General features: G+C 41.0%; 2 protein-coding genes and 1 long non-coding RNA gene across 7 annotated transcripts in view; 1 reads left to right on the plus strand and 2 right to left on the minus strand.

Annotated features, from left to right (window-relative positions):
- The window catches only part of AP1S2 (adaptor related protein complex 1 subunit sigma 2), a 32,560-nt gene extending 30,196 nt beyond the window's left edge, over positions 1-2,364 (plus strand). For both annotated transcript variants that reach the window (XR_012627540.1, XM_074858729.1), the window contains one exon: positions 348-2,364. Coding sequence is in view for 1 of the 2 variants with exons in the window: in XM_074858729.1 (XP_074714830.1) it covers positions 348-395 (48 nt within the window). In the remaining variant the exon portion in view is untranslated. The remainder of the gene's footprint in view (positions 1-347) is intronic.
- A 67-nt stretch (positions 2,365-2,431) lies between these two features.
- Positions 2,432-20,827, minus strand: ZRSR2 (zinc finger CCCH-type, RNA binding motif and serine/arginine rich 2). 4 transcript variants are annotated; one of them, XM_074858727.1, is made up of 12 exons: positions 20,753-20,827; positions 18,812-18,891; positions 18,571-18,670; positions 18,198-18,306; positions 17,782-17,868; positions 15,717-15,755; positions 13,811-13,926; positions 10,713-10,926; positions 8,410-8,465; positions 8,122-8,231; positions 7,003-7,480; positions 2,432-2,643 (listed from the first exon to the last, which is right to left on the minus strand). In XM_074858727.1, exons 1-12 carry the CDS (start codon positions 20,797-20,799, stop codon positions 2,640-2,642), a joined length of 1,440 nt encoding a protein of 479 aa, XP_074714828.1. In that variant the 5' UTR covers positions 20,800-20,827; the 3' UTR covers positions 2,432-2,639. The 4 variants fall into 4 exon arrangements, with proteins under 4 accessions (XP_074714828.1, XP_074714826.1, XP_074714829.1 ...); XM_074858725.1 differs by having other exon boundaries at positions 2,432-5,839; XM_074858728.1 differs by lacking the exon at positions 15,717-15,755 and having other exon boundaries at positions 2,432-5,839.
- A 2,065-nt stretch (positions 20,828-22,892) lies between these two features.
- Positions 22,893-26,446, minus strand: LOC141940157 (uncharacterized). Its single transcript, XR_012627898.1, has 2 exons — positions 26,322-26,446; positions 22,893-23,534 (listed from the first exon to the last, which is right to left on the minus strand). It is a non-coding gene; the product is annotated as an uncharacterized LOC141940157 (long non-coding RNA).
- Between the last annotated feature and the right edge of the window lie 394 nt (positions 26,447-26,840).

Raw genomic sequence — 26,840 nt, forward strand, 5'->3', positions numbered from 1 at the left:
CAAAAATCACTGGCTCCATTGCAAGATGCTTCCCTATCCCTCCCCAATTCATATCTCTGTTAACTGGGTTATGATTTTTTCCCTGCTGGTACATCTGAATTGCTTTATTTTTATTATGCTTAAGGGCAATAAAATCTACCAGCGATTCCTGTGAACCATGGCAATCTAATTAACAGCTCTTTGAAAAGTGCAGCTAATACCACGTTTGCGATCTGCAGTACTTTTATATTTTCATGTCTTTCAGCTTTTCTTTTTTAATTAAGCATCTTTCATACTAACTCATGTATAGTACTGTTCAGTAGAAGCACAGGGTCCATTTACCACTGTCTCAAATTTTCCCTCCATAGGAAGCAGAGACCCCACGTAGTGTACTTGAAGAAATTGGATTGACATAAATCTTCACTTCAGCTGATGACATCTCAGTGTTTCATACTGTAAATGTTCACTGCCTTCATTGTAATGTTTAGCTAATGGTGTAAGATGCTGTTTGTCAGTATTACTGTTTTGCTAAGCTGCTTCATTCAGGCCTACAGGAAAAATACTCCTCTGAAAAGGGAGCAAGAAACTAAAGTCCAAAAATCATAAATGAAAGGGAATTAGATTTAAATTGACTCAGTGTCTCCCTTCACTGCATTTATAGGAAAATTGCATTTGACTTCAATAAGTGTACTGTTTTTTATAAGCAATCTTGACTTCAGGAAATAAATGTATCATCATGACATAGCATATCTAAATGAAAAGAAACTACATGGACAACTCCAAATATGAAACGTTATGGTGTAGAAATTGTGTTTATGCAACCAAAGACTTTTGTTCATCTACATTTTAGTCACCATTTGTGATAATTCTGCTTATTTCAGTTGATGCATAAAGATTGGAAATACCTGTTTACTACTGAATTTGTCATTATACCAAAGAATCCTGTTTGGATCTGCATATCAAACTGGTAAAAACTGTTAAGGTGATACTGCTTTTTGCAAGAAAACTGCAAACTGATCAGCTCACTAGGAGTGAAGGTGTATTTACGTGTAGCTACTTTGAGCAAAACTGTGCAAGTTACTATACTGAAAAGGGAATGCATGTAGTTAAAATTCCACATAAGGAAACTATTTTTAGATCTGATACTAGCTTGCTCTGAACATAAACACAGAAAAGGAGGTAGGCTTTTCTGACTGTATAGAGAGATGCATAATGAAAATTGGATACTTTTGAAGATGGGAAAGAAGGAGCTTTCTAAAAGGGACTTTTTATTATTTTCAAACTCTACAAATTAATTTGTATTTATTGGTGTTCTATAGTTATGCTTTAATGGGTGTATAGGTACCTTTAAAAAAAACCCCACCCTAAGTGTCAGTGTCATTTTAACTGCTTTTCTTGACTTACACCTTTAACATGTGACACATCCCTTAGGAAACTCCTGTGTGATGTACAGTTGAACCAACTAATTTGCAGTGAGAGCTTTTAAATATTAGACTTGTATAGTAGATTCACTGCAAATCACAAAGTGACACCAAGTACTATTTTGACACTTCTAGCGGACTTTCAGTAATTATTTTTCACCTGAGGAAATTTGATTCATCTATGCTTTTGAGTTTTGAGGAGGTAGTGCCACACTTTGGAGTGGCCAAGTTCTGCTCTGTGTCTGCATGGTCCCTGAGAAGGTGGCTGGGCTGTTCCCCTCCCTCCCTGGTAACTTCACGCAAGGAGTCAATGTTTTAGCTTGTTCACTTGAGTAAGTAGTGCCACGTTTTCACAAAATGTTGCTTTGGTGTTGTTGCTGGAAGCAGTCACGCAGAGCTAGCGTAAGCATTTACCCAGCCATCTGGAGAGCTAGACTGTGGGCTTGATGCGATCCAGGTTAAATTTAACCCACCAGGAAAGGCTCAGCCTTGCTACTTGCAAGTCCCCTGATCCAGATCCTGGTATAAATGCTTGCGGCAGCAGGAGGGCCAGCTGGGGCAGGGCTGGGACTGCATGCTTCTGCGGCAGTGCCAGGGTGCAGCCTGTGAACTCATGGTGTTGAGTTTGTTTGCTTAGGCCCTGTCTGGGATTTAACCATACTGGATTGCTTTTATCCTAGGGCACGCAAAAGCAGTGGTTTGCATTTCCCTGGTGCACAAGGTGTAGGGATAGATGCGGATGAAGTGGTAGCAGAATGACCCCTGTGTGTGAGATTGAAGTAGTAAAATTACCTTAAGTCAAACCTGAAGCAATTTTATATGTATGAAACATGTTTTTAAAGTTTACACTGTCACTTGTATGTGCTTGGCTTGGATTAAGCTTTGTTGTGATTGTGACAAATAAATTGTTTGACCTCTGTCTGTCACATTGGTTTAGTTGTAATAAATGTTCGTTTTTACACCATTGCTGTGTGTTTATATGTAATTAGTTCTGGTGTTTGAGAGGAAAGAAGAGGCTACTCAGTGCTGGCTTAAAAAAAAGGGAAATTTTATTACAGTGCTTAACCTGTTCTTGAGCACTTTATTAAAAAAATGTGTGAGTATACTGTGTCCAAGATTAGTTATTTACATCCATTTAAATTGTACAGAAAGCAATAAATTAGCAAGTTTTTGGAAGGCTTACCACATTAAACATGAAATTTATTAAAGTGGATGTTAAATTGATGCGGTAGTGCCACTTCATCTGAAAATTAAAACAAACCACATATTGAGAGAGGGTTCTGGATAATACAGCCTGAATATTCAGTTCCTTAAATGGAATTATGAGCAAGTCAATGAAACATTCACAATCCTAGTCTCAACCAAAAATGTCTCAGATTAATCTGTTCTCCAGCTTTCTAAAAGAGCTGAACTGGTTGATGTTATCAGCAAAAGCATGGGGAAAACTTAACCATTTTAGGGCATTTCTTTAACAAAATATTTTTTAAAATTTCCTATCTTACAGAGAAGGGGTGGGGGAAAGCTAAAGAATCAATTAGAATTTCTGGATTGTTTAGGCAAGTGATTGTTGGCTTGAGCATCTTCGACTTCACTGAATCCTAGTCTTCACCTTGAAGAGGCCTTCCTGAGCATCTGCTGTGCCTGGGTTAACGTCAGGATGGCGGTCGCCCTGTGGCTGCCTTTGTTAAGTTACCCTGTGCCATTGGTTTTGCTTGTACAGCTTGCGTTGTAAACTCATAGTTTACTGAAGTGTAATTTGTCAGTGTTATATGGGTTTTTTTAATCAGAGATAGATACTGAATTCAGGTGATACATGAGTGCTAAATAGAAGGTTATGTGGAATAGTTGGGGTTTATTTTAATTACAGTGAACTTACAGTGAAAACAAAATCAGCTGCACTCTTTAGATGATGTAAGAAAGTAAATTAAGCTTTTAAGTTATTAACTAGTATAGACTTCCATGTTTTGTAAGAAATGCGATCCAGGACAGGCAGCAAGAGCATCTGTAAGCAGCCTCTTGCGTTTCTTTTGAAAAAATGTTATTTAGCCCACAGGAATGTCACTGGTAAACTTCAGGGCAATTTCTGATACACTGAATGTGGTAATGCAGAACTGGATCTGAGAAGGACATGTGGTCATCAAGGGACATGAAGCTGAGAAGTTACTTGGGATGTACAAGCAAGGGAAGGCCCAGAGAGGAGAGGCCTTCCCTGTGTGCTTGTTGCCCTCCCTCACCCCTGGCAGCCTTGCTCAGCACACGGGCACGGTGGGTGGCTGCGGGAAGGGAAACCCCATGGAAGCAGCCAGCAGCCACAGCTGGAGCCCAAGCCACTGCGAGGGGCAGGCCCCGGTCCTGGCTGCCTGTGTGCTGCTGCTGGGCAGCGATTGGGCCTGTGCCTACAGCAGCTCCCACCTCGCTCTCCCCCTTCTGCCACGGGAAAAAGGGCATTCTACTGCCCCAAGGGTAGGAGCAGCGCCTGCTGCCCACCCTGACTGTGAAACGAGCTGCCTGGCAGGCCCTAACCCCCTGGCTTCTTGCAGCTGTGTAAACGCCTGCTTTCATAATCGCTCTAAAGCACCTCAGTGATCCTTGCACATTTCACAACTGAAAAAAAGAATTTTGAAAGCTGCTGCTTTTAAGCAGTCATTAAAAACAAAACAAAACTTGGCCGATATTAATTCACTTTATAAGGTCCTTTTATGTGGAATAGGCAGAGTAACACGCAGTGAGAACAAGCTATTCCTTGCAAATTTAAATCCTTTCTGTGTTCTTCTGGGGCCTCTCCCCTTTGCAAAAAGAAGAATTAAGCTTAACATTTAAAAACTTCTAGTCTCTTTGTCTCTTCAGAATAAATAGCTCAGCTAATAAACACAAAACCATGCATATAACACTAATTAAGATTATGAAGTAGGGAAACAATACTGAAATACATGAACTCTGAAGTTAGAAAACTGGTTGAATTCCAGGTTTCATGCTAACAAATGCAAACTAAACGTCAGATCTACAGCACTCAATTTCTGTGTAATAAACAGACTGCATGTCAAAGTGAATGATAATTACAGCTACCAGTCCTACACTGCGCAGGTACAGTCAGTAAGTTTGGGTCCAGACCTCAAGAAAGAAAAAAGCTGAAGCTTCAGCCATTATATTAGCAGAAATAAAGTATATTTAAATTTTTACATGCATCTCTGAGCAAGTTTTTTTTTTTTTACTTACAAGAACTTTTTTTTTTAAAAAAATACAGCAGCTCAGCTTCCCAGATCCCATTACAAAACTGTGGGGACAAGGAGCCTAATCACCTGTAGAATTCTCACGTGGGTCTTAGTTGGCACTTGGTTTCTAATCCTACAGAGGCCTGCTTTGCTTTTTTCACCCGCCTGGTCACAGCTTCCCACCACCCATTCCACTGCTGCTGTTTTGAGCTCAGTAATTGATTTTGCTCAGATAATGCTCAGCGATAGCCTGCTGCAGGACATACAACATCCTACGGCCGGCAGGACTCAACTCCTCCACCTGAGAGCCTTCACCAGCAGGCTAGTTCAGCAGCACGAGTTGCAGGAAGCAAGGCAGCACCAGTGAAAGGAGGATGTTACTGGCCTGCTGGTGGTACGTCTCAGCAAGTAGGAAATGCCCGTTCGGTTCTGCTCCAGGGAACTGAACCAGAGTTTGCCATGTTCTGCACAAGTGACCCAACTAGACAAGTGAGCATCTATGAAAAAATAGAAACCTCGGGGAGAATCTGTCTGTAAGGTCTAGTCAGAAAAAGATACATTGTGAGAAACTGGTGGTCACAAATTTCTCAAATATAATTTAAAACTTAGTGCTGTCTATCCTTTGAAATATGCCTTTCAAACCAAGTTATTATTTCAAAAGTTATGCTATTAAATTACAATTCCTACATCTGTTAATAACTAAAACATTTAATCAAATTAACTAAGCTACAATTCTGCCTACAGTTATGACAATATATAGTGAAAGTTGGGTTTGAACTGAACATCGATATATAGCACTTTCGTTGTGTTACTCCATATTGGACAACAGTTACACATGAAAGAAGGAAAATGTATAATCAGCATGCTAGGTGCAGTATGCATTTAGAAAAGCAAAAATATATATATTATATCCAGAAGCAATGTTCATTCACTCTTAACTATCCTGGGGGAAAAACATTCTTGCTGTGAAGAATGCTATCGTAAAGTTTGGAAATGCAGATTTTCTACGGGACTTTGCGTTAACATTGTTGGAGATGTAACAAATACCTGTTTGGGAGCACTTCGTGTCTACTTGAGGCTTCTAACTTAGGTGGTCTGAACTGTACTCTAAAAGCAGGAGCCCAAGTTCTTTGGAGAGGCTCAAGAGAAGGAGGTATCTCTGCAGACCGTTCAGGGCAACTGCACCTTCAGTGCCACAAACTGCTCTCTCCGAGCGCCTAAGGACGCCTAGTGCCAAAGTTAACCTGAAGTTAAGCAGTGTGAAGTACAGTCCATTTAACAGCACAACTCTTTCGTTTAAAAGTGAAGAAATATTTGTCAGAAATATTTGTCAGCATTTATCTAATTGCAGGTACATAGCTGTCATCTGAAAAACGTTTTGTCCTGATAACTTCATTTTTATGTACCCTACCCTCCACCTTGACCGCAGGGTGCCTTGAACTGCTTGTGAAATAAGCCTAAGGCAGCTTTAAGTCAAGTCATCCTCTCCCAGAAACCTGAAGTATTGTTTCAGGTATAAGCCCTTTGGATTCTTTAGCCACTCTGCAACCATCTTGAGCCTTCACAACTACACGTGCATCTTCAGTTACCAGATGTACACTTTTCCACCACTCCATCACAGGTTAGGCAGGTTGTTTTCAGCTACAAATGGTATGCAAAGTATTTTCTATCCTCACTTGAGCATTACAAGTGCATGGTCTCCACTCTTTCTTAGGGATTAAGGTACTGAATAAATTGATTGTTTTTCTGTGTACTTCCTACTTGGTTTTAGTCTGCTGCAATCCCTACAGGCAATTAGCTCAGCAGCTCAGTCAGGGGAGAGTGGAAAATCCAACACTTGTGACCACAAAGCTCCTACTGGGCAAGTATTATACAAACAGTGATGCCTTTTAGATCCCTTTTCAACTCATAACATATTCCTTTGTCTAGAAAGAGATTTCCCATAAACAGATGGAAAATATAAATGGCAGTCTTCTACGCAGACTTCAATTTGCAGTATGCTGTGGTGTGAATTTACAGCACACTGGCTGTTCTGTACTAACTCCTTTACAGAGACAGTAAACACTTAACACACACATAACACAGAAATAAGCATATACTGAATAAGCTTTACTTCTCTTTCTATTTGTACTCAGTATGTGTCCAGATGTTGCAGCAGTTCAGAGGGACAGAGTAGCTAGAGTACTTGACATTCACACCTTATATAGGACTTAAACTTTTAATTTTCTGAAGCTTAGCACACAATAAACTAGGTTCCTTTATTAGGAAGAAACATTTTAATGTGCAAGAACACTTTATTTGAAACTCAAATATATCTGATGCCCTACTGGAAAGATTTCTTTGTCAGCTTTATGTCTGATCAATTAGCAATTTCAAAAAGTAATTCTCACTTTGTTTTGGGAGTTTCACTATTTTTTCCTCTGCTGCTCGATCTCTTTTTACCCCTGCTCCTGGATCGAGAGGAGCTCCGACTTCTGCTCCTGCTGCGTGTTCGACTATGACTTCTGCTGCGACTGCGGCCTCTCCTCTTTCTCCCCCTGCTGCGAGACCTCCTCCTTTCTCGACTTCTTGACCTTCCAGATCGGCGCCTTCTCTTGTTTTTGCGGCGATTCTTTTTTCTCTCAGATTCTCCATTTCTCCTGTAAGAATGATCTGGGCTTGGGCTGCCCCTTCTCCTTGACCGGCTGTAATAGTCATCACGATGGCTCGTTCTGTTTCTCCTTTCAGAGTTTTTAGACAACTGATTAGTCCGTTCAGGAGAAATACGTATGTCTCTATTGGCCTCCCAAAACTCATTGTTTGGATTTTTGAATACATGAAGAAAGTTGCAGTGTTTCCCTCTTGGACACTTCTGCCTTTCAAATAAGCCTGCAACAGATTAGGGTTTGGTTTTTTATGAACCAGACCTGTTAAATCTCTTTCTTCATTATGTACCTACTGGAAAGAAACTTAATAACCTGAATTTTGCTTCTTCAAACAGAAAAACATGCATCTGACCACCTATCAATTTAATTCACGCAAGATTAATTTTCAATATATACTTTTCTTGTAATTAACTTTTTAACAGCTATGAAGGTTTTAGCTTAAAACAATTTTCATAGATAATTTTACTACCTTAACCTAAGAATGTAAGTACAGATAAGTCAAATGTGATAGTTACTGCTAAGAACTGTTGATGGTTCAGAAACTGCTGTTGCTTTTTAAAGAGATAAATTAGTACTTCCTGTAGTTCCACTTTAAGATTATTATATCCAAAGTCAGGATCCAAACTTTCTTTTCCAGTCCAAGGTAGATCCACTAGAATGATTCAGACACTTAGATGACATGGTAAGAACATTCCCTTTCTTTCCTAGATCTACACAAGCCAGTTACCATATCTATCTTCCAAACAGAAATGAACTACAACATTAGGCAGATCTGAAAGCTACAGGCTAATTCCTTCTTTTGCACTTCCATTAAGTACTCTTTCAGTAACACGCATTCTCTTTTCCAAGTCTCCAATGACTCACCACATATAGCAGTTTTCCACCTTGTCACAGGACAAAATTCACAATGAAGCTGTCGACCCGCATACCATCGTCCGCTGAATAGAGCAAGAGCTGCCTGACAGTCCTTCTCCCTTTAAAAAGTAAAAATGACACATAGCATTATCATTATACAGTCATTTAAGACTGTACCCTTACCAATTTTAGGCTCCCATTACAGTATGAGAATGAACCACTTGGATTATACAAACAGTGTTCATTACTGGACTTTGCAGTTTAGTTCTAAAACTTAGTAAGATTGAGAGTACTTACGACTGATACTGGACATACACATTTCCTCGCAGGTGAGGCTCGTAGTTGCAACTGACCTACGGGATGGAAAAATTAATTTAGCACCACAGAAGGTTTATGCTATACAGCAGCTCACGCATGCTGAGATGGGAGTCATTCTGATTTATGACAACTCATCAATACGAACTTATATATGATTTGCTTCTGAACAGTTAGTTTTAGCCAAAAAAACCCAACAAAAAACTCTGGAACCTCTGCTTCACTTCATCCACAAGACAGGTTGTACTCAATTGTCTTGCACTTGTCTGGGCCAATCCTACTGTGCAACAGCCAAATCCTGCTCTGAGAATATTTAGTAGCATCCTCATGTGGAAATGTGGGATTCATTATGGTAAGAGAATCTATAGAGCAATTTACCTTCACAGCATCCCTGTGAGATGAGTTAGAAAAGCTGAAGTCACTAGCTTTCACTGTACAGTTCCAAAACACTTCTTTTCATAATGATTTAACATTCAAAGTATATCTAAAGCTCTCAAAAATACACAATTTCACTTCCTAAAAGCTTGTTGCTACTTACAAAAGATTCTGAGACAGGCTGGGCCAAGGAGGCTAGAACGCAGTTCTCCAGGGCAGAACTGTGAGCCCAGCCTCTTTTTCCCCCAGGCCTCTTCCCATACCCACACCAAGCAGCTCCTTTCATCACTGAACCCTGACTGACCCTCAGGGTATACCTCACTGGGCACCGGGTAAGGCAAGGGCTTCAGACACAACAAGAAGCAGTTGTATAATTAAATATTACAGAATAAGCAAACTATTTGAGATAAACAACATCAACACAAGAACAAATGAGAATGATTTTGCCATGGACATTTTTGTGGGGGAAAAGAAGTGTGTTTTGTTAGGGTCTGCCAGATTCTGAAGTAGCTTCCCAGGAAGAACAGCAAGAATAAAGCCTTGGAATACATTGGAAAGGGAAGTCAGCTGAAAGAGGGGTGTGTATAATCTGATTCTAAATGGTAGCAGAGACTCCACTCAATCACAGTTAAGATCCCTGCAGCCAACACATAATTTCTACGCATCTCTAATATAATGGAAATGCCCATGAGAATCATATTATAGTTGCACAATTGCTTCAGAAGCCAAGAAATGCCACATTAAAAGCTCTTACCCCGTTATTAGTCATTGAGACCCAAGTATGCGCAACTTAGCACAGTTGTATATACCGATACAAAGTCGAGATCCGAGTTTGATGGTAAGACAGCATTTCAACCCACACTCCTTTGGGAATCTACATCCCGTCTTCTAGGATGGAGCACAGCTTGCTAATATCTCTCATGAGTCAAAATATGGAGAGGATACTCCTCCAAGCAAGTGAAGGTTTCTTACCTATAAAGCTCATTATACAACTATTGAAAATTCACTTTTTCTACTCTCCTCTTGCTTGAAATGCTAATACAATCTCAGTTCTGAGGCAGCTGTCAGCAGATTAAAACAAAAGGAGAAAAGGCACTGTGTACCTCCTGGTGACTGCAGGAAACCACTCAGGAATGGCAAGCAGAAAGGGATGCTGCAATAGATTCTGCTACAATGAGATTTCACTATCCAAGCTGCATATTTTGGGGACATGTTACTGTTAACACACATCATTCATCTCCGAGGTCTCCATTGACAGGTCCCTCTTCCCGCCCCCCGCCATAAGAAATCATAATATAAATGGGAAAAATTTAGTGCAGAACGTTTAACAAACCAAATGCACAAGTTAAGGATGGATGACAAATCTCAACACCATTTACATAACTTACCTTTTTATAATTCCTCCTTCTGAAATATCTACTACCTTTTCAGTTCATTTTCATTTGATTTTATTTTATCCAAACGGTCCTAAAATGACATTGTTTGGGTGTATACTCAAAATACATTTTATACCCCCACAATTTCCTTCCTTAGGCACAAATACAATAGCCCAGATATATTTATATTGTCTAACAGTCTTAGTGGACCCTCTGGGGCTTATCGTGGGCTAAGTAAAGAAGGAACTGTTGAGCAGTATGAATAACTTGCAATATAAAAGCACAAGTTTATTAACAGTTCAGGGGAATGGGAGAAAAGATTTACCCAGAGTAAGACAGTGCTTTGTAACAGCAGTGGCAAGTTTACAGGTGACATGAGAGATGCAGAGTTTGTTGTAAGGACACTCCATAGTTCTGTAATGTATGTGGGATTTACCTAGGGGATGCGGGACAGAATTCCCGTTAAGGCTAGTAAAACACAACTTACGTGGTATATGTTACATATTTAAGAAGCTATTACACTCAGGGGCATACCTTGAATTGAACAACTTTCCCCACATTCTGAAACTCGGGGAGCACATCCTCGTAGAACTCCAGGAACTGCTGGTAGGTCTCCTCGTCACTGTACTCGAGACTCGCGTCTGTGTCGTAGTCATCTCTCCGGCACTGCTCCATGCCAAAAGTAATGAACATCCCTCGGACGAGTAGTGTCTTACTAGATGTTGGATAGTTATGCTTGCGAGAACACCTGGACATTTGTAGTGAAGAAAGAAAAGCGGAAAGATCAGCACTTTCAGCAGAAGGTGCACTTGTTGAAGCTTCAAACACTTGCCATTTTTAAGTAACAGTTATTACCAAAAAAAATCCATTAGTGGAAGATCAACGTATTTCAACTATTAAAACGAATTTTTCAGAAGTTAGTTTGCATATAATCTTAATGCTTTCTGCCACGCATAAATACATTCTTGCTTAAAAAAGCACATCTGCAAAAACTATAGATACCAGTAACATAATAAGAGCTAAAGTAACTTCTTCTAGAGCTACTAGAGTTAAATGTGTTCCCCATTTCTGAGGACCTTTATAGAAAGACTACTGACAATCTTTTAAGACATTTTAAAGCAAGTCCCTGCTCTTCTTTTTGCAAACTGAACAACTTTTACTGAAGTTGTTATCATATGAGGGGTGGGGAGAGGGAGTGAGGGAAGGAAAGCATGTTTAGACACGAAGTGGGATGAGTACAAGATTGGTATTTTTCCACTTCTAAAAAAATGATTCTTCTAAGTAAGTCTTATCTTAATCTGCATCTTCTTGGCAGCCATAATTATTAGATCTTCCTCACCATCCATCACATTCAGGCTACCTCCCTCACATGCTGCAATACAGTTCTCCCCTACAAACCTTTAGATTCAGTAAGAACATAGATGTGAGCCTCCATGTTTATTTCAGTGTGCTTTATGATCTCTGTTTCAAACACTTCCCCAAGCAACTGGGTCATGCACTCTCCAACACATTTCTCCTTTTCATGACATGATCAGAAAAACAGACTAGTCTACTCTCTCTCTTTATCTAGCAGTAGCAAAGTACAGACAAATTGGAGGGAGGTCAGGTCTCAAAACGGGCAATTACAACCTAGACTTCAGGTAGGAAGTTTCTTTCTGCATCCAGTCAGCCAGAAATTGACTCTCACTTTCTGGTTGAGACCTTAGACTTCAAAAATAAGAAAAAACAAAACTCCAAATCCAAAACTAAAACTAGAGACATTTTTTTTTTTTTTTTTTTACATTTTAGAAGCTGCCTTCTTTCACTGTTCTATCTGAATGACACAACTCAAAATATTATACCCAACTAATATTGCCTATACAAACAATGAATATAGCACATGACAGAACAAAAGGAACCCCGAGGAAAATGCATGACCCAAAATCCAGTATTACTACAAAATATTAGGGTTTGAATTACTGGGGAAATTAATAACAGCCAGTTTTAGCTTCTACAAGGCATAGTGAGCTTTGACAAGTACTTTATTGATAACACTAGCTCTCAATTTTTCAACCTTGCAGGCCATTTCAGCTTCCAACCCATTCTTCTAGTCCTTATTCTAGTTGTATCTCAGCCCTTCGACTTATGGTCAACACCAGAGGTTGAAATGACCAGAATATGAAGGAAGCAGGTATGTGAGGAAGACGAAAGAAGATGAAGGAGAGGTAGCTGAGATCAACAACCATAGCTGAGACAAGGGCAGAATATGATGCTTCTCAGGATTTATTTACCAAGGCTATTCATAGCTCAAAGCAAAACTGATTTTTATGCAATTCATAATCAATCCAAGGAGGTTACGCCCATTAAATACCACTGAAACAAAATACTGCAAAGATTACAAAGAAATAAATATTTGAAAAGCAAAACCGCTGCCTGCAGTGGAACAGCTGGCCAAAGTTTTATTTAGGAATTCAACACATATTTCAGAACAGAAAAAAGATGTGGACTCGAAGCTTCCATAGAACTGAATTATCACATAATTATCCACAATACACATCACACTAAAACAAATTAGTTCTACGATAAAGAAAACTACAATAGCTGGACCACACATGTTTCAGTGATATAAGCTAGTAAAACAGCCTTATTAGTTTATGCTGAAGATTCACGTAATAAGTATCAGTCTTTCCCTGACGAGCTATCAGTTCTCCTTAACACACACAAAAATTCAGGGATTTTCTAGTCAGATGCTGCATTTGGGTCATCATCTTTAATGGTCACCAATAAACCTGTACTTCATGAACCCATTTATACTTTTGGCTTTCTCTGTGTCCTCTGGCAACAAGTTTTGCCATTTGTTTCATATGAGAAAGTACCTTTTTTTTTTTTTTTAAAGCTGGTAAACACTCAGGAACACCTAATTAAACTGTTTCAAAATAAAAGCAAATAATCCTTCCCATCCTACTCATGAGTTCAATGTTCATCTACCACATCCCTCTTCCAACATCTTTTTGAAAGTAAAGTCTAGACTAGTTAGCCACTCCTCCGACAGAAGCTGTTCCTCATCTCTCATCATCTTGTCCTCTGTTCTTGGCCTTTTATTATACTTCCCTTCTGATATAGGGCACTCGTAACAGTATACAAGAATCAAGAATGAATATATCACACATTTAAACAGCATGCAAACAGGAGAATTCTGGAAGCTACACAACAGCTTTCCCAACTGTGCAGATGTACGTTCACTTGCTTTAGTCCATTTGAAATTTGATTCTATTTTTTAGACAATGTGGCACATGCAAATTAGACAAGATAAAAAACCATCATCTGACATATCAGCCCTGTACTAATAACAGAAAGCAAATATATTCTGTCTGAATATATCTGCCCATGTGTCAGAGGTAAGGAAAAGTCAGTTTGACCTATGTAACCAGAATGCACCATCAATAATACGCCATTACAATAAATAGTTCAATTCCAGCCAGGAATGCTTTTGCTCTCACTGTCTAGTTCCATCATGAGTAACAGAACCACATCCAAATGCATGATAGTAATTTATATAGCAATTTTTCTTCAGTTTGCATATGACCTGAAGAAGTTGCTTCCCTTCCATCTCTCCAAAACACTTCTATGCTGATAAATACTCAGTTGATTACCTGTCTCCAAATCGGCAGGAACCTGTTTTAATATAGAAAGGGCAATTCGCTCTGTCCTTCTCCGTTCCTATATTCTCTGGGGGCTCTGGATTATGCCAGGTCACACCATTTTCCAGCTGTGAAAAAAATGTTAAAATACACAGAAGTTAGAAAATAATAAAGAAAAGTAATATCAAACCAAAACTATCAATTAAATCCACATGCAATTATGAGTACAAGGTAAGCTGAAACTGTTTTAAGCGTTGTTTTACAAAGCTGCCCAATGCCTTGGGTCTGGTGATGGAAACCTCTTTTCTTGATAATTGTTCAGTTTTAAGAACAAGTCTATATTCATAATTTCCTTTTAACATAAAAATCATTGAACTGGATGTTTTCTTTTGCTAAACGAAAAGCTTCTTAAGATTTTATAACCAAAAGAGTTGCAATATACTTGCTCCTCAAACAGCAATTTCATTTGTTATCCACGAGAATTACAAACAATGGGACAGGTTCTTTCCATTGAGCTAAACCTGTTCACCCCAGGACCCGCTGAGCAGCAGTTTATACACCTGGCAGATAGAAAGCTACAACTATTTACTTACTTGTCTCTGCAACAGCTCAAAGCTCAGTGAGGTTATAATTAACACTTTTTATGCAGCTAGAAAAGGCTAAAATAAAAGTAACCTGCCAAAGGCCAGAAATAAAAAAAATTAAATTCAGATTTAGTACTGGAAGTAAAAGCTTCCATACTGATCATCTCGGGCAATTAAGATTTCTATAATTCAAAATGGGATTATCAAGCTGCAAGCCTTGACTGACTACAAACAAAACACACATTTTAGTAAGGGAATTTTCATTTTACTAACCAAAAGATCTGTAAAGCGGACTACCCTAAGTTCTCGTTTTAAATCAACTGAAAACTCTTGTTTATTTACAAGTAGCATTTGATCCTCTTACCAGTTCTGTTCATGACTCTCAGTCATAATTTTCTTTCCACAGAACAGCACTGTCACTTCAACAGTAACTGAACCCTCAACTGATACTATAATGAAGTCTCTAATATGCCAAATTTCTGCCTATTCCTTTGCAGAAATGGCTGCCAATGCATCTTCAGCTCTGGGCAGGTAGTAGTTCAGAGAATTTTTCTACCCATATTACAAAATAGAGTTAGATTCCCTACCTAAAGAACTGTTTAAACATAACTTGGAACTGAACGCAACTCCAATGTAGCTATGGCAATTGACACACAATAGGTTAACCAGGTTAAAACTTAATTTTCAGATTCATCCAGTGGTTTAAGCATAGCAAGAATCTTTACAAGTTTAACCATATGACAGGGATAAAATGCCAAATTGTTCTTTAAGACAATAGGAAAGACTGAATCATCCCCTCTAAGATTCAAATGAAAACTGCAGTTTTCTTAACTACACACTGCCAGCTCGAGATCCATGCTCTTCCAGGCAGCCGAGCAGTCAGCTTCTCCCTCCCCCTCCTTTTTTTTTCCTTAAGGATCTATGCCCTCCTCTACTGCTGAATCCTTTTATTTAGAGCCTGCCATCTGCTTAAAAAGACAAATTTGTCTTGCCAGCCAGAAGGACTGACATATTTACTTAGAATTCCGATTCACAAATAAACCATCATGCATACTTTTTTGAACAACACACAGCAGTGTTTCCAGATTCATTTTGACTCAGATCTCCTGAACAGGAATGAGTATGCACAACTGCACTGCCACCAACCAGCCAGAAATGTGCTTAATTATGTTCCACCCAGTAAATAATTGTTTACAGCTCATGCAAGCCACTACATATTAAATTTATTCAGGCCATTAGGTTCTTGAGAGCAGATGGACAACGTGCTAGAAGGCAAACACCGGACAGCAATTAAATTACTTTTCAGTTCTTTCTCAAAAAACCCCTGAGCATACCTGGCTTTCAGCTTGATCCAGCATCCTCTGCACAGCTGCCTATAAATGGTGCAAACACAGGACTAGTGAAAACCCTGAGGACACCCAAAACATCTGGTTTCTTTAGTTAAGAACCTAATTTACAATACTCAGTGATTATGCATAATAAAAGTTTGATGGGGTTTGCTTTAAAAACGGAAGTTTTACTTTTGCTCTGTAGCAACTGATGTACTAAAAAGCTGTTAAAGGATACATCAGACAAGAGCCTCATGCAGATGATTTTCTAATCTAAATGCTAGACAACTTAAAAAGTTTAATTTTCTTCTTTTTTAAAACTATCAATGAACTACTGAACACTTAAATATATCTTCTGCTCTAGTGCTCAGTCTGGTTAAGTTCATAATCATTTAGTTACACTAAACTCTTTAATTAAGAACATTCTATGTAACACACAGGAAAACACATTGCTTAGTGACCCTCTGTTAAAGCAAAGCATGTAACTGTTAAGAAGCTGTAATATCATAAGTGCACTGTATCTAGCCTTCCAAATACAGGAAAACAATTATTATATTCTTCCCCTTCCTTCTTCTAAGTGGGCTGAACAAGACAATAAAGTCACTCTCCAAAACTGGCTGGAAATTAGTTCTAACAAATTATTCTAGTAAGCTCCAAGAAAAAAGACATTTAAACATAACCAACACAAGAAAACACACTAGCACTGTTCTAATTTGGAAGAGAGTGAATTAAATTTAAAAAAAATGTATTTTTTAAAATCAGTAAGTCAGAATTTGAATAAGCTGCTGTGTCAAGAGACAGGCCAAATCAATTGAACAATTTTCCGCTGCTGAAACGGGTGACTCTGCTCCCAGCTGGGTACTCAGTTTTCCTCTGGGTGCCTGTCAATGCCCTCTATTAGCCAATTTAATTCACTAAACCAGTAAAACATTAACCCAGAAAAAAAATAAACCAAGACAAACAAACCAACAACCAAAGAAAGAAGAAAGTGACTTCCATCTAGTTCAAGGAACCAAATTAGCCCACTGAGGGCTTGGGCAAGCCCAGACATAAGGAGAGGGAAGGAACAAAATCCCGCTGTTACCATGGCTTAGCTCCTTGGAACTATATCTCAACCTTAAATAAAGAACTCGATCATTATTTTTTCTTCCTACTCTGCAAAGAGACAAATGAACACTTAACACAAGAGGAAGTAAGACAGGAAATACAACAACTGCTGTTCTTTTTCATTCCTCATGCAAGTGTTATGTAATCAGTGACACAACCAACTATTAAATGCAGGGGATGATACTGTTTGCTTATGTCTCTTCTCCTGCTGTGGCTACCAGACACAGTAGCAAAACACCTCCCAGTGAAATGACTGGAATCTTTTGTGATTGTGGTGAAGCTAAAATGACCAAATCCTAGAAAGCTGCAATCACCCTTTACTGGCGATAGGCCAGTCCTCACGTTGGATTTCTGTACAGGACATCTTACATCCAGGTCATTCAACTTCTAAAACTCAAGAAGAATGTATCATTAACAGAAATGTCATCAATGACTAGTATCTTCAGTATCATTTTTTTTCCCTCCATCGAAGGAGCTCTGAAAAAAAGATACGTCCTGTTGGATGAGTCAGGTAAAGAAGAGCTGTAATGTATCTTTTGATTAAGAACTGTGTTAAGGAACAGCAGCGATGTAATTCCATATTCCATATCCTCACTGGGCATTTTCTTCAACACTGACTGTGTTCAACTGGGACATTAAATAAGGATTATCTTTAATGCATGATGCAAAAAGTGCACATATCAGAACCTGCACTCCCAGCGGTGCCTTTGTATTTAACTGATGTAAAAAACTACATACTATGAACAACCAGATGCATTAAAACTAGTTACCCTTCTAGGTATCTGGACTCACCAGATCCTCTTTAACAGTGAATAATAGTTTCACAAATTTAGACAGAATGGAGAGAAGAAGGAACTAACACATTTATATGTTTGCTAATTAGAATAAAATCCCTCTTCAACTGTTGCATCCGATAATGTAAGAGGATATGTAACATGTTTATCCTCCCACTGCCAGGAATCACCTCTCTCTCTCTCTTCTCCTGTTGCTTCTGCTGTGCCACTTCTCTCTCTTTTCTTTGCTGCTCTTCCCATTCTTCTTTGATCTTCCTCTTTATGATTAAAAAAAATTTTAAAAATTATTTAAGGAAACAAATGCTTTATAATCAGTCAAATGCAAAACTATCATGTTGTATTACAACTCCTTGACTGTTAAGTTTTCATCCAGTCATAAGCAACTAAATCTCTGGACAAAAACCCTTTTAACAAGTCTTTTTTTCTTCCTTTTTAATTTTGCTCTTCTAGAATGGAAGAAAGAAGAGCTTATGCTTTCAAACATACCAACATCAAGAAAACTGGGTCCACTACAGAACAGTAGAAGATATTACACTAAGTCTACCTTACTGCCAGACACAACTCTAACACTCAGTTTATACATCACCTCTTCTTCTTCTTGACGTTTTCTTGCAGCCTCTTCTTTTTCTTTCTTAAGCTTGAATTCTTCTTGGGCCTTTTCTTCTCTCAGCAACCACTGCTCATGTAGTTTTTGTCTACCAAGGAAACCGCATACCACTTAAGACAAAATTTAATGACTACCCACAACTCATGCAATTGTCATGCATGCAAGTCAAATTTATTAGTTCAGCAATAACTACATCTTATCTAATCTTTAGGCTTTAGAGAAAAAACTGTGTAGCCTGAAATATACAAAAATAATTCTATTTTACAGAATATACTGAAACTTTTCAAAGTATCAAAACATAATTGACTACAAATGTATCTACTGCATATATGCCATTTTCTAGATTTTTCACCTTTCTGCCTCAAGTTTTTTTTCTTCTTCTTCCTCTTCCTCTTCTTCTTCCAGTTCCTCCTCTTCCTCCTCAGACACCGATTCATCTTTTTCTGTAGCTTCTGAGAAAACACACAAAACAATGCATCTAAATAACTGGATGTTATTGTCAACAAAGATACACAAAATTACATCTTTTTAAAAAAGAAAAGAAAAAAAATCACTACTAGTTTCACTGACAATAGAAACCACTTCACAGTTACCTGAGTCTCTTAGTTTGGCAAGTGCCTGACGCTTTTTTTTCCGCTTTTCTTTCTTCAGAATAGCTCTGTATTTTTGATGGCTGGAGAGAATATTGTTTACGTTAAAACAATCAAACAAAGGACTTTTATGGTTATACATGTACTCAATTTATATCAACACTACAAAACCCCACAAACAGCAAAATTAACAGCTATTCACAGGAAACAGTAACTCTACAGGGACATCTGACATGACAATGAGATCTGTAGCTATGCCATTAGAGCTGCATGTGGACAGCAGCAACGATCACATTCGGACACAACACACAAAATCTCACCCTTCCTGAGCTCTACAGTACTCGAAGTTATCATCAACTCTATGAAATCTCCCTTAAGTTTCTGAAACTTGGTCACTAGGTAAGATTAGGGAGAAAAATTTGGTGATCTCCCACCCTATAATTCTGGCACACCTTTCAGCACATTCTAGTTTTCCTCTCTTTTACAGAGTATGAAATGTTAAGTCCTGTCACTTTCCTTCTCCCTTGATATTCTCTACAGGCATCAGTCTTAATGTACAGATAACAAAAGCACACTTAACCACCACAGGTAATGCTCAGGTCTATTCTTCTGCTACTGAAGCTTGGCCAGGCTCATCCTTGCTTCTCTGACAGTCCTGCAATGCTGCCTAGAAACAGCACATTGCTTTCATTATGGTTAGAAACTGTCTAAGTATCTGAAAGCTTTTTCATATCAACCCTTTTCTGTCATTTTTCATTCTAGCTGTATTCTTTCTAGCCAGTTCATAATGGAAAAATAGGAGGGAGGGATGACCTTCAACTCTTGTCATTCTTCCATGCCAAATACTGATGGGAGATCAAAATCTCTCTGTTTCAGAGTATGCAATTTTAAAAGATTCCATAGGTATAACTCAGACAGCCAAAACCTCACCCGCATCTCTAACCTGAGGCTTCCATGCAGGGTTGCTCACAACCTCACCATCTGCACACCTGTGGATGCCATCAGTAACCCCGTGCTGGTTATCCCGGCAGTGGAGCACCTGCCCTCAGAGCCCAGTGCCTGACTGCATGCAATGGCCACAGCTGAGCCCTCTGCCTTTGATCAAGCAAGCCTTGCGACTCCTCCTGTAATGTCACCTGCCTGGGAATCTCATCCGCTCAGCAGGTGCCTGGTGCTGACACGCGAAGATACCTCCCTCCCTGTTCCCTGCCTTTCTTAGGTGCTCCTGAAGCCCAAGGAAGAAAGAGAGCGAGCAACTCTCCTCACTTCCAGGCCACACACAGCAGCACATGAGGAGGCGGGCAAACAGCTTCAGGACTGGGGCTTGCGTCCCTCTCCCGCCACACGGCACTGCCGAGCGAGGCCGCTCCAGCAAGCGCAGAGCGTAGCTGCTTACAAACACCCCGAGGCCTGGACCAGGGATCCCGTCAGCTGCGGAGGGGGCCGGCCGGGGCTCTGCCCAGGCACGCACACGCCGGCTGCTTCCCCGCGCCGCGGCCCTCGCCGAGCCCCGCACCGCCCCCCGGCCCTGGACGCTGACCCCAGCGGCGGCCCCGCGCAGCAGCGCCCGCTCCCCCCGCGCAGCGGCGCCCCCAGCCACTGTCGCTGCCCCCCCCGCCCGCTTCCGGCCCCGCCCCGCGGGCGCCCCCCGCCGCCCCGCTCGCCGCCCCCCAGTGCCAGGCCGCGCTCCCACCCGCCGCCCCCCACAGGCGCCGGTCACCCCCCGCCCCCGCGCGCGGCGGCGGCCGGTCGGCCATGGCCGCTGTCGCACGTAGCTGCGCCACTCCCAGGCCCGGCCGCGAGGCGGCCTCAGCCGCGGCCGCCGTGCGGCCGAGCGGTCTCAGCCAGGACCAGGCCGTGACCCTCCTCGGGGACCCCCGGGCCCTTCCCCTTCCCCCTAGGGTCGGCGGGGAGGCCCGGCACCGGCACTGGCCTCGGCCTCACCTCAACTTCCCCAGAGGGGACTCGGGTAGCAACATGGGCGCCGCCATCTTGCGTTACCGGGGGATGTCACGTGACCCCGCGGCGGAAGGGCGCAAAATCCCTTCCGGCAGCCGAGCGGGGAGCGGGTGGGTGGGGCGAGCGCGCGCACGGGCGGCTGTTGGGCTCCCGGGCTCCGGAGCCGCTTGGCGTGGGGCGGCGGGGCCCCGGTACTCGGAGACGGGGAGCGGCGGCGGCGGGGGGCAGCGCAGTGACGGGCATGGGGCGGTCACGCGGCCGGGTCCTTGGCCGGGTCCTTGGCCGGGTCCTTGGCCGGGTCCTTGGCCGGGTCCTTGGCCGGGTCCTTGGCCGGGTCCTTGGCCGGGTCCTTGGCCGGGTCCTTGGCCGGGCGGGCAGCGGCACCCGCCGTCCCCCGGCGGCCAGGGCCGGGTCGCTGAGCGGAGGGAGGGCTGGCGGGCGTGGATTTCCCTCCGCCCTTCCGCCGGCTGTAGGAGCCGCCCGGCGGCAGGGCTGTGGCCGGCTGGGCGGTGAGTGCGGGGGAAGAGAAACCCAGCTTTGGGTGGTGGGGGGTCACGGACGAGCAGAGGCGCTTTCAGCGTGTCAGCGGTACCTTTGCAAAATTCGGGAAACAAGACCAGGGCTATTCACATCTTAGAAGATGAGATGGAGTTTGTGTAATTCCTCCTGTCAAAAGCACTTAGGATTCAGTGAACGCACGGAAAAGCGTTTTAAATTCCAGTTTACTAAACTCTCTTTAAAGACCAGAAAAAACGCAGTCCACCGCATCTTGCATTGTGATTACCTGTAATTTGCAGTGCAACAGCAGCCCGCGTTTCTTCTGCACGTTGCGGTGCCGGTGCTGTGTGGGTGCTCCTCAGCTGCAGTAAGGAGCTGCTGTCAGCCTGCGCTCTGGAAGCTGCATCAGGAAATATGTGTGGAAACGTGAAGTGTGTGATGCCTGCCGCGGGGCGAGCTTCTAGCGTGCCTCTTGGCTGCTGTGAACGTGGCTGATGGGTGGCTGCCCTGGGCTACGGCCTCGCAAAGAGGTGAGGGGAGTCACAGCTCCAGTGTAGCAGGGGCACACCAGACCGGTGCATTGATGAATTTAACTGATGCTGCTGATATATTCTCAGCATCATCTCTGAGGCATACTACCTGTCTTGATTATAAACATATTTCATGGGAGGAAATGAGCCACAGTGCACAGACTGTCATGGATATGATGGGTCGAAATATGCAAGTTGTCAGTAATCAGTTCCTCTGTGACATGCATTATAGATTGCAGCCTTCAGAGGCAATGAATTCGTAGGTTTTATTTGGGCATGTTTTACATAGCCATTAATAATACACATTGTTGATTAAGATCTAAGTTATTGTCATAAACCACAATGTAGGAGGTTACTTCATATATCCTAGAGGTAGTATATTGCATAAGTAGTCTGAGCTGCTGGCAGTGAAGCATACCAGAGCAGGCTTTGTCAAAATCAGACTAATTGACTGTGCTGTTCATTAACAGCATAATGAGTATCCTCTTATTTATTCTGAAGCTCAGGGAAGAAAGCAAGCATGTGACTGCTGTAGTCAGCAGTTACATTTGCTATTTGACCAATGAATATTCAGGCCATGACCTCTCTTCTATTACTTAACCCTGTTTCAGATTCTAGATTGTCTTTTAAAATGGAGGAGTTGACATCACTATTACTGTTTGCTTGTGCAGAACATACATGTAAAATAACACATAATTTGCTGCTTTTTAGATACAGAAGATGGCAGTATTGTGCATTTTACAACTGATGAATAATTGACACCCCTGAAAGTTTTGAAAAAATACAACCAAATGTGTTTCATAAATCTTATTTCATTAAGGATTTAAAACTGTAACTTTTCATCCTCCTTTCCACTGAGTAAGTGCTGTAACAATAACCTTCCTTTATAAGTCACATTTGAGGAATTCAGTCATTTCTTTCATTAGTATGCTACATTTCATTATGGCATTTTCCCAATATACTTTGGGAAAGAACCACCTTAAGCTTATATATTCCAGTACTGAAAAGGAGGATCTCTATAAGAAAACAAAATACATCAGCTATTACAGATATTCATAATGATTCTCGAAAAGCTGTCATACCTCTGAATAGAATAATTGCATTTTTCTCCATTTTATTTATTCTTATTAATTTATACACATAACAGCAGCTTGATATTCACGTACAGGCTCAGAATTCCATACAATTTAACTGATATGGTATCAGAAAGAAACAAATATGGCCATTCCAGGCAGAGGCCATTCACATATCCAAAGTAACGTAGCATTCTGGTCAGTAGCTGTTAGCCCTTAGACTGGGATGGTAGACTGCAGGCCTTTTCAAGCAGAGGTTATTTTTGTGGAAACCTTCAAGAAGTTTGTGGAACTCACTCTTCAGTGTTTCCTAAAGAAAAGTATACCTGCACTGTATGGTACTATGTGAACCTCATCATGAGAAGGTTGATACCAGGTGCGCTGATCATACCTCACAGAATAGCACAGAACAGAGAAACTTTTCTCCCGCATCTTGAACTTACATACCATATTACATTATAAATCTCTGCATGTCTTTTAAGATGTATGCACAGAGCCGTGCCTGTGCAGTAGGCCAGCTCTGAGCAAGAGTACAGATACTCTGTTTAGCACACATTTGCACTTCATTTCTACGTGGTTCTGTTCTGTTTCTCTCATATTTCCTACCAGTGTGGACTGACATCAGCAGATAAGAAGCGTTCACTCTCTTTGTTCTATGCCCGAGCCCTGTGTGGAAAAAAAGAAAGGTACATTTTGTAGGCATATGGATTATCTAAGAGTTGTCCTCATAATTTTTGCCATATGTTCCTGTAGAAGAGTGGTACCATTCCTCATGGAATCCTACAGGTTTTATTTTCCTGGCTGAAGAAAATGGACATAAGAGAACACGTGGGAAATGGCAGTAAATCACTAGTGTGGATTTGGTCAACTCAGAAGATGCGTGTTGACTAGGAGATGTTCAGGAAGTGTGGGTTTGAGATAGGAAGTGGTCGGTTTTCATTGACACTTCAGGACTGTAGATTGTACTAGAAACTTAACAGTGAAGTGGTGGCAGCAGTACCATCCTTCACCATCCCCTCTACCCTGGAAGTTTCTGTTTGTTCCTTCTCAGTACTAGCCCTGTTGCAGGTGATCCTTGGTGCTTTCCGCTGCAAAGTGCACATTTCAAGGCAATATACCTGAACTCTAGGGAGTGTGTCCTTCCCCCACCTGCTGCCAAATGGCTACACTGCTGTCTTGAGGGGTAAACGATTTCTCACATCCTCTCTTCTTCTGTGAGCAGTGATAAAAATTCTGTGACAATGTAAGTCACTTTTGCATTATTACAATGATGATAGTGGTGGCGGTCCTCCTTCAACACCCTGTTCCCCCAAAAGTTACTGGAAAAACTCCCATTTAATGAGACTTAGGCTGAATCCATATCAGCCAGCCTGACCTGTTAGATTATACTGACGTTCACTTAGGTCCTAATCTCAAGTCTGCAAAAGACGTGCAGCGTTCATCGTTTCCATTGCACCCGGGGAACTGCAAAGCACTGTGTACAATTAGATCTGCAGTTCTCCAGGTACATTTCCATGAGTGACTAATGCTGACAGTAGCACATTGACTCTTTGCTCGTAAGAGTTGAACAGAACTATTTAAGACTAAAGATTAACTTCCTTAGAGTTTAAAACTGTTAATTTGTCAAATTTGAAAACTGAGGTTAAGTTTGGCCATAGCTGTTAATTAACTTATATGATAGCTATCAATATTTTACTTTCCTGGGATTTTCCATTTCAAAGACATTGAAAGAAGCAGCAAAGTACATTGCTAATCACATCGAGAACATGGAAGGGGTTTTGTTTGTTTTACCAAGTCATATGCTTTCTTGAAATTTCAGTCCTCTCTTGATTTGTTTGGCAGTCCAAATTATGGTATACTGTTACGTATATACATACAGATAATACATGAATTTATGGAGGTCACAAGCACTGAAAAAATTCTAGTGATACTGTTATTTTTCAACCAGGCAGACAAACTCATTTAGTACAAGAGAAATAGTTCTTTGCACTAATTCAATGATATTTCTGAGATGCAGATCATGCATTAGATTCTGTATGGCTGTGACCTGTAGCTCCACAGTTGTTAGGAAAAACGAAGTTACTGTGAAAGAGGAACTATTTAAAAATCTAGAACCTCACAAACTACTGAATTAAAACCATACCTTGCATATGTGCATGTAGATTGTGATTTGTTCAAGCAAACTAATACCTGACTGATTAATCAGTGGCAAACAAATGGAGAGATGTTTAAACAGTGCTACATATCTGGCCGAAATGGGAGAAAAGAGTCTGGGCAGAATGTTATCCATGCATGTAGATTTATTACAGAGATACAAAGTGGCAGAATGTCTGTCTTTTTAGATTATGCTGATATACTCCATTTGCAACCAGAAAAGTTACAGTGCTTTTTAAGAGAGTATTTTAAAATGTCATTGATTTGAAGAAAAGTTAGCTTTCTATTAACACCTGGCCTAGGCTTGCTTGTCCACCTGGCTTGTTTGAAAAACACGCTGGCTTTGGAAAAAGATTTATAGATATGCAGCAATCAGTTGCTTATATGCAGCACCCTATGCATATACAACTGAATAAGCACATGGGCAGTCAGCTGGATGCCTTTGGTACACATCCAACTTGCCGGGCATGTATATATCAACTGCACCGTGCTCTCCATGTGAGCTCTGAGCTGGGATGTTTATCATGCTGCTTCTTCTCCTGGCCTCCTCCCCTCTCTGCTGGAAAAAATCAATTTGTCTTGCCAGCCAGCAAGACAAATTGGGGAAAATCAGCCATCCTGGCTGGAAGTCAGCAGCCCTGATCAGGGAACCCAGTCATGTCCTCTGAGGTTGTTCCTGCTGGGCATCGTGTGCCTTCGATGTACTTTGACATCAGCTCCATGTGATTCTGAGGGAAAGAACTGATTTACAGTGGTTTACAGCGGGGAGAAGTGGTGATGCCACGTATCAATGCTTGGTTCCATTTGCCTTCTGGCAGCAGGAAAACAACACTTGGCTTTTCTGCTCTCTTCCTAAGTTCTCCAGTATTTTCCCCAAAGGTACAAAAAAGTTCAAATGCTCATTATTGAAGCAACACACATGAATTTAGCATGAAACTGATTACATTCATGTTCTTTTAAGATTTCTTTAAAATTACAAATTTTACAGAGAACTGATAGTCTTTCACACATCTGTATATATTTTAGTGCCCTCCTTTTGATGCACGTACATACAGCGTGTTAATTTAAGCTGTCATTAGAAATGAATACATCACTTTTTTGTTTTCATAGGTATAGATTGAATGTCTAAGCAGATAATGTATCCAACAGTTCTGTACTGAGAACTGGTTGCCTAGCGAGAGTAAACAGATGCCCCGGAATCAGGTTGATTTAATGACTTTTAAAGATGGGATATCAAGTCCTTTAACAGTGGCTTCTAAAAAGAAGATTAAATTAGTGAAACAGTAAGTTCTCTGTTACCTGAAAGTCCAAGTATTCTTACGTAGTAAATACTGGTTATTGTTTTCCATAAATTCAGTCCCACATTTAAGTAAAATTTTCTCACTGGTAGTCATTCTTGTGAAGGTCTTTGGGTCTGCAGTCTCAGGACACACTTCTGTGTGCTGAAGGACCAACTGAAAGTAATTCTGAAGCAATCTTCAATTTAGGAACTAACCATTAATCACAGTGGCTACAGGGGGAGTACAGCAGCAGAGTGGAATAAAATAATCCTGTCTTGCTGCCCAGATTGCAAAGACTGTTCAAGTACTTGCGATAGATTTCAGTTTCTGAATTCTTTCTCCTCTGCATTTATTTATTTGTCTTGGTAAACCTTTGACTAATAGTGTAGAGTGCATCATTAAAATATTTCCATACATGCGTGTGTATATATATACACATTGTGTCATGTCTACAAAACAAGAATATGTCCTTATTCAACATATTTCCTATGAAGTCCTTTTATTGCACCTTTTCTTATTCCAGTTGCTACCGTAACGA

The sequence above is a fragment of the Strix uralensis genome, chromosome 2, assembly GCF_047716275.1.
Source record: "Strix uralensis isolate ZFMK-TIS-50842 chromosome 2, bStrUra1, whole genome shotgun sequence".
In the NCBI taxonomy this organism is placed as follows: Eukaryota; Metazoa; Chordata; class Aves; order Strigiformes; family Strigidae; genus Strix; species Strix uralensis.

Coding starts and splice junctions, on each gene's coding strand:
- ZRSR2 (XM_074858725.1), bottom strand. CDS start 20,799: ATGGCGGCGCCCATGTTGCTACCCGAGTCCCCTCTGGGGAAGTTGAG. Junction 13,927..15,716: donor TGGATCAAGCTGAAAGCCAG/GTATGCTCAGGG, acceptor TTTTTTTCACAG/CTGGAAAATGGTGTGACCTG. Junction 7,481..8,121: donor GTGGAAAACTGCTATATGTG/GTGAGTCATTGG, acceptor AATCTGTTGCAG/GCTTATTTGAAAGGCAGAAG.